Source organism: Pantherophis guttatus, chromosome 5, assembly GCF_059756535.1.
Source record: "Pantherophis guttatus breed Tessera chromosome 5, ASM5975653v1, whole genome shotgun sequence".
Classification (NCBI taxonomy): domain Eukaryota; kingdom Metazoa; phylum Chordata; class Lepidosauria; order Squamata; family Colubridae; genus Pantherophis; species Pantherophis guttatus.
In genome coordinates, this window is record NC_142067.1 from 52310594 (window position 1) to 52318430 (window position 7837).

The following is a 7837-nucleotide window of genomic DNA, read 5'->3' on the forward strand; positions in this document are numbered from 1 at the left end:
GAGAATGTTCTCTGTGGGAGCGCCGACCCTCTGGAATGGGCTGCCCACTGGGCTTAGGACAGCCCCTGACCTCCTCTCCTTCTGCCACGAACTGAAGATGTGGCTCTTTCATCAAATGGGCTGATCCACTGGGGTGATTTTTACATTGGAATAATTTTAATCAAATTTTAATTGGATTTTAATTTTTATGTAATTTTTCGTTCTGTTGAATGTTTTCCCTGTAAGCCGCCCTGAGTCCTTCGGGAGAAGGGTGGCATATAAATTACATAAATAAAAATAAAATAAATGTTCTTAAACAAGGAGGTATTGAGAGATTCATCTGCCTTGAAAATAGTCTATGCTGAACTGTATAGCATAGTCAAATATCAGAAGGTGACCACAGGAAAAGTTTTATGACTTTTTGTATTATGTCATATGATGCTTTACAAAATTTGCCATATTTCAATTCCACAGGAGTCACAGGTTCCAGATTTTGAACGCATTATGTAAATTAGCTCCTTTGAGGTACCTTATCTAAATATTAAGTTGACAAAAGAATCTCAACCAAAATACAATTGTTAATAAACATTTATTTGTAGTTTTGCAATTCAGTTCAGTTCTTCAGTTTGAATAAGGGATTGTTCCAATAGTTAATAGGACAAAATCAAAACATCTTTGGCATGTCTTATGAATCTTATTTAAAGTTTGTTGACTATGAAATTAAATGACTAAATTCTTGATCTTACTTGAAAATAAGAGCTATCCACTTTAAAACAATGGTTTTTATGTCATGTCTACCATGTTCCACTTCAGCTTCTGTTTTCTTTGCTTCTGCCTCGGACTTATTTTTCATCTGGGCTTCAAAGATGTCTTGTACACGTGCAATCTCTTTATCTGCATTAAAATGGACCATCTGTCTGCTAAGAATAGGAACAACTAAATTGAAATCATTAATTCTTTTGTTTAATATCTTAATTTTTCCCCTAAATTCTTCACAAACTTCCTTCCATTGCTTCTCTTTTTGGATGGTCATTGGATCACCTAACTTATTCCTAGAAGCTATTATAGTCTTCCTTAACTTTTCAATTGTTTCCCGTATTTCTTTCTGTATAAGTATCCATTCTGGTTGGTATCCATTATCTATCAGGATCCTATTCAGATTGTGTGTCATAGGATCAATGTGTGGACAGTCTGAAAATTTTTGTAATGGCTTTCCTTTACCAGTTAGATTATCAAAGTCTCCTTTTGCCATAGACTCTTGAATGAGATCTTCAACCAAGCGTTCGATTGCTTGGGTTATTTTTACTTTTTTACTTTGCTTTACATCTTTAGCTAGCATAACATCTCCCATAGCTAGTTGTCTCTCCATTTGTCGTTGTCGATATTCCATGACTTGTTCAGAAGCTCTATCAACTCTGAACTGTATATACTGCCTTTCTCTTTGACTTGGAGTACCAAAACCAATACCTTCGAAATTTAAATACTGTCTATGTTGTACAGCTTTAGATTTCGATTTGTCTTCATCATCATCCTCTTCCTTATCTCTTGATTTTATTTTCTTGGCCATATCATTAACAACAACTCTGTATGCTTCTTCGATTTGAACAAAAATGGTAGAATCTGCTGTAACTGATCCACTATCTGGATGGTATTGTTTAGCAAGCTCTAAAAATGAATTTTTGACATCATCCAAGGAACACCCTTCCTGAAGTTTAAGTAGCTTGTAAGAGTCTATAACGTTCTGAAGCTTGTAATCTGACATCAGTCTACAATTACAGATAAAGCAACGTTGACCTGATTTTGCTTTCTTTGGAACCAATGCTGAACACATCCAGACATGATGGTGTATTTTTCTCATCAGCAACGCACAGACCCACTTCATAATTCTTCAGTGTAGCTATATTTTAACCATCACCTAATTGTAAATCTGAATAAATTTAAATAGAATTAAATGAATTATTATGAATTTATACTTCTTAAATTACCTATTTTTATTACAGTTTTTTTCCTGTTAAACAGTTTTAGAAAACCAAATTGAATGGTTACACACGCAGTAAAAATGTAGGGACCAAAGGGTTGTGTACTGCACTTTTATATGTGCTGCTGGATATTCCATTATGTCAATGGAATTTAACTAGTTTAGAAAACATGTTGATTCTGCCATGCTGTATTAAAACAACTGAAATTGTTATCTTGAGTAATAAACAATTATGAATTAAGAGTTCAATATAGATACTCAATAGATAACTGACTGAAAGAAATAGTCCATTTTTATCAAACAGTGTGACACTTAAAATGTAATTGATTAAAAAGTCAATGATTTATTACCCCATACTAGGAAATCAATTAGGTCAATTAAAAACCAACAATATTCCCAGCTGTCTAACCTAACCATACAAATTTTGACCCAGAATTTGCCGAATGATAACATTATGCTGTTATGCTACAAACAATGATATGTAAAATATAATGGAATTTCTTAGTACTATACGATTAAAACCATGAATGCTTACCTTTCATTCTTCTATAAAAGCATGGTTATTTAGCACATCTTGAAAATACTGGATTCTACTGGATTTCTTTTTAGACTGTGAAAAAATAAAAATTCCCACTAAAATATAAAAAGGTGAACTGTTGATCCATCAGTGAAACCATTCTATTATTTACATTACTAAGATGAAATAGGGCCATTATTTATTATACATTATATTAATACTCTTTCCTATTCATACTGGAACATGGAATAATGGAACATACTGGAATAATGGAAATGATAGATAAGATAGATAGATAGATAGATAGATAGATAGATAGATAGATAGATAGATAGATAGATAGATAGATAGATAGATAGATAGATAGATCGATCCATTTTAAGTAAAATAATAGAACTAGCGAATGTATTTGAATTATTAATACAGATATAAATTAAATATTTTGTTTTTTCCATCTCGTTATCCTTTATTGTGACTCATTCCTGAAAGAAGTTATGTTTCTTACAATTCACTTGTTCATGGTACTAATTGAACCCCCTTCCCTCTCCTATATAAGACAAGTGCAAAGAAGCAATGTAGGACTGGCATTTGGTGCAAGCTCAGTTTTGCTATCTTGTTCATTTATTCGCAGTTCTCAGGCCTGAATCAAACCGACATTTTTATTTGATAAGAGACCGAGAGGCGGGGGGGGGGGGTAGCGAAGAGCTTGGTACACTGCCACAACCGCAGAACACTGCGCAGTATTTGGAATCTGTGACATTTAAATTCCTCCTAACCAAGAAAATAAAAAATAAAGAAAAACCTCTCTCTCATTCCCTCGCTACATCTAACAATCTCACCACTGTTTTCACTCCTCCAGCCAGTCATCTTTAACACGTCGGCTGAGTTTTCAGATTTAATGCGTTATTAAATAACGAATACCACCGCTAACAACCCTGGGACTGAGCCACAACTGCGACGTAACCCCCAGTCCCTCTGAATAATCTATTATGTCGAAAGGGGTTGTGGGAGGCGTAGTTTTCCTAAGGACAGCGTGTGCGTCCCGAGGAGCCAATCATGGCAGGATAGGAAGATAAAGCCTCTTCCTGGATCGGCGTTAAAGGGAAAATAAAATTCTTGTTTGACTATAGTTATTCTGTGATGAATCCATAATAATTACGCTACAACGTTAATGATGGAATTCAATGGTATATATTAAATTATTAAAATTCATGAAATAATTGCAACCGTTTTTCTCCAGCGGAGTCTTTGCAACAAACTAATCTTACTAGCCTTACTAGTCGCCAGGTTTTATTTTATTTTATTTTATTTCATTTTATTTTATTTTTTACTATTTTAGAAGAATATGCCCAGCTAATTGATCTATCCAGATCTATCCAGATAATTACTAATAACCTCAAGTTTTTCTGATGTAGTTGGGATGCCAGCGGACAGAGCAAGTTTTTAAAGCAGAATAAGACTGTTCTCCACGTGGCTTTGGCTGCTGTCACAATTGAGTGTGTGTGCTTTGTGGCTTTAAAAACTCCCTAAAAGGGACTCCTGCAACAGTTTCCGCTTAAGAAAAATAGCCTGAAACACTACTGGAGCATGCTGAGGTCCTGAAGAAGAAGCTGAAAGCCTCCAAATTATGTGAAAAGTAAAAGAAACCTGAGAGAAACAGTGGCTGAAGACATATCATTATTGCAAACATGTCACTGTAGAAAAGATTGAAAACTTCCCAGTAATGGGAGAACAGAAGACTACTCAGAGAAGATCAATACAAGGAAGAAAGATCTGTTCAAGGAAGGAGCAAAACAAGCAAATGGGGAAAAAACCCAAACTGTCACTGAGCATAGAATATAGAATTCTTTATTGGCCAAGTGTGATTGAACACACAAGGAATTTGTCTTGTTGCATATGCTCTCAGTGTACATAAAAGAAAAGATACATTCATCAAGAATCATAAGGTACAACACTTAATGATAGTCATAGAGAACAAATAAGCAATCAAATCATATTAGGAAACAGTCAATATAAATCTTAAGGATACAAGCAACAAAGTTACAGTCATACAGTCATAAATGGAAGGAGATGGGTGATGGGAACGATGAGAAGATTAATAGTAGTGCAGACTTAGTACATAGTCTGACAGTGTTGAGGGAATTATTTGTTTAGCAGAGTGATGGCGTTCGGGGAAAAACTGTTCTTGCGTCTAGTTGTTCTGGTGTGCAGTGCTCTATAGTGTCGTTTTGAGGGTAGGAGTTGAAACAGTTTATGTCCAGGATGTGAGGGGGTCTGTAAATATTTTCACAGCCCTCTTTTTGATTCGTGCAGTATACAGGTCCTCAATGGAAGGCAGGATGGTAACAATTGTTTTTTCTGCAGTTCTAATTATCCTCTGAAGTCTGTGTCGGTCTTGTTGGGTTGCAGAACCAAACCAGACAGTTACAGAGGTGCAGATGACAGACTCAATAATTCCTCTGTAGAACTGGATCAGCAGCTTGCAGAGCATGCAGTGCAAAAGGGAATCAAAGTGAACAATCTTGAAAGGTTAAACCACAGTATAAAGTCTTTCTCATCCTAGTTGAGATATAAAAGAAGTGAAAGTAAACATAGATTCTGATTGCAGGAAAGTTGGAGAGAACCAATTAAACCAATTAATTTAACCACCTCAACACATAGAAATCACATCATGATGTTACTGTTTTTTAGAGATACATAGATGAAAAGCACTATAAATAGCTGATAATTGTTGATATGCTAAAGAATGATGGTTGTTTATGTCTATTGCCTGACAACATAATACCATTGTGAAGAATCATTTCCATGCAACCCATCCTCACTTCAGCAACTCTGAATGGGAAGAAGTAGATTGAAGTTAAACCCAAGCAAGGCAGCATTCCTGTTTGTCCATTATGGTTTTCTTCTGGCTATGCTATTGCCTTTTGAGGAGGTGGTGCTTTACTTAAGAGAGCTAGTCCATGACTTGGGGATTCTCGTTGGCTTATGACTACTGCCAGATAAGCAGGTGGGTGTCTTGGCCAGGAAGACCTTTGCCCAGCTTCAGCAGGTGTGCCAGTTATGGTGCTACTGGACCAAGAAAATCTCACTACAGCAACTCATGTTCTCAGGTACTTGGATAAATGACGTACAGGTACTCTTTGTCAGTCCTTTGAGATAGGCCAGATTAATAATAATATAAGTGTCAAGCGCAGGAAATCAGGAAGCCAGGCAGGTCAAGTGAATAAACCTATATTCATTTCAACTGTCTAGACTCCTGAATTCCCGTGTTTGACATTAATCTGAATGATTAACAACAGCCAAAGCAAATTGGCAGAAGATGAGAGTCAACATAATTGAAGGTGGGCTGGACTTCGATCTCTTGTGGGTGCAAGGGACTTGAGACTGATGACACATTTAACTCGCTCGGGCTCAGCCTGGTCATCTGCTACAATAAATTGTGTATGTTCTCCTACTCCCAGTGTCTCTGGGAACAGGCAATACAAGGAATACAGAAACCCTTATAGAATGACAGAATCTTGAAAACGCCAAGTCTAATGTTCTTTATTACTGGATACAAATTAGCTGAGTACTTTGTATAATGCTAGTCTTATTCATATTGCAGGCATGTCTCAAAATATTACCCCTTTCTCTCTAGAACATTCTTGTGATTTGTAATAATAAATTTAAACCTCTGCAACATTTCTTCCAAATTTATGCCTGAAATCTCATTTCATTCATTTCTTGCAAATGAGCACCATTTTGTATTTTGCCCAGAGCATGGTATTTTCTTTTAATTTTTCTTTTCCACTACTGAATGTTTATAGTTTAATATTTAAAGTTGAAAGCATTTTTATATTTTGTCTATTTTTTTAATACAGTTTGATTTTACTTCTTTTGGTCTACCAAGGAGGAAGAAGGGAGTGGGGGCAGGATTGAATCTTCTAGCGCAGGGGTGTCAAAGTCAAGGCTCAGAGGCCGGATCTGGCCCATGGGGTGCTTAGATCTGGCCCATGGGGCCGCCCTGGAAACAGTGAAGGACCCTCCCACAGTGCCTCTGCCAGTGAAAATTTTTGCAGCAGGCTGTCGCAGGCGAAAACGGAGCTTGGGAGCCCGTTTTTTCTGGCAGAAGTACTTGGGTCACCATAGGCGCCCCGACACAAGTGACATCGAGCTGGCCACGCCCACCACACCACACCACACCCACCCCGCTAACATCAAACATGACCCTGTTGAGGCCCTCAATGAAACTGAGTTTGACACCCCTGTTCTAGTGAAATACCTCTGTGCTGTATAGTTAGGGAATATTGTAGTGTTACAGAATTATTTCAATATGTTTTAATTTTTTAATCACTAACAAGGCAGCATACTCCTCTCTCTCTCTCTCTCATACAATGGGTGAGGCAATTCTAAGGTGACCAGACGTCCCGCTTTTGGTGGGACAGTCCTGATTTTTAGCAATTTGTCCCGCGTCCCGCGGCGTTTTAAAAAAGTCCCGATTTTTCATTCCGCCTCCTGAGTCCCAGCTGCCTCCTGAGTCCCAGCTGATGGCTAGAGGAAAAAAAACTGTTTAAACTCTTGCCGCGGGGCTTCAAAGGGCCGACCTACAGCTGATCAGTGTTAAAAGAAAACAAATGAGTAGACCCATGCCTGCAAAAATAGAAAAAACAGCCCCTTACAGCTTCCGCATAGGTTAATTGGCTGCAAAGAGTTCCTGGAGCAGATTTTTTTCCCCCTAGCTATGCTGAAAAAGTGAAAGCGAAAGTAAAGCTGCAACGTGACAAAATGAGGCAGAGAGAGATTTCTTTTTCTTTTTCCTCACCAAAAAAGGTCGGTGCAAAACTGCAAACAATGGGAAATTTAGGGCAAAAGAGGAGAGTTCAAGATTTTAAAACACAAAATAAAAAAAGCTCTATTTAACTAGGGAATTGTAAAAATTGAGATACTATTAATAATTGTATATTGTGTTGAAAGCAGAAATGGTTAAGTTGTGGTTGGAGGAATATATGGGGGAAATTATTTGGTTTATTATTATTGGTAAATATAATTAATTGGTTTGTAAGAAATTGAATTGCACGGAAATAATTGGAATATTCATGTTCATATTGATTAATATACAAAAAAGATAGTTATATAACTAATTGATTTATATTAAAATGTTGAATTTGTATTAAACAACTGTATTACATAATTACATAATTAACCAATGTGAGGATGGATATAAAAATAGATGACAATGGGAAGGGGTATAATATAGAATAGAAGGGAAAAATTGAATTTGATTAAGATTAGAGATGAGGATGAAGGGTAATATTGGTTTTTTAAAAAAATGGATGAGGAATAAATATGGCAAAAAGGAAATATAGAAATTGTAAATTTAATTG

General features: G+C 36.5%; 1 protein-coding gene across 1 annotated transcript; it reads right to left on the reverse strand.

Moving 5' to 3' along the window:
* Nucleotides 1-549: 549 nt before the first annotated feature.
* Nucleotides 550-3433, reverse strand: DNAJC28 (DnaJ heat shock protein family (Hsp40) member C28). Its single transcript, XM_034435641.3, has 3 exons — nucleotides 3314-3433; nucleotides 2493-2567; nucleotides 550-1906 (listed from the first exon to the last, which is right to left on the reverse strand). The coding sequence occupies exon 3, from the start codon at nucleotides 1859-1861 to the stop codon at nucleotides 722-724; it is 1140 nt and encodes a 379-aa protein (XP_034291532.1). The 5' UTR covers nucleotides 1862-1906; nucleotides 2493-2567; nucleotides 3314-3433; the 3' UTR covers nucleotides 550-721.
* Between the last annotated feature and the right edge of the window lie 4404 nt (nucleotides 3434-7837).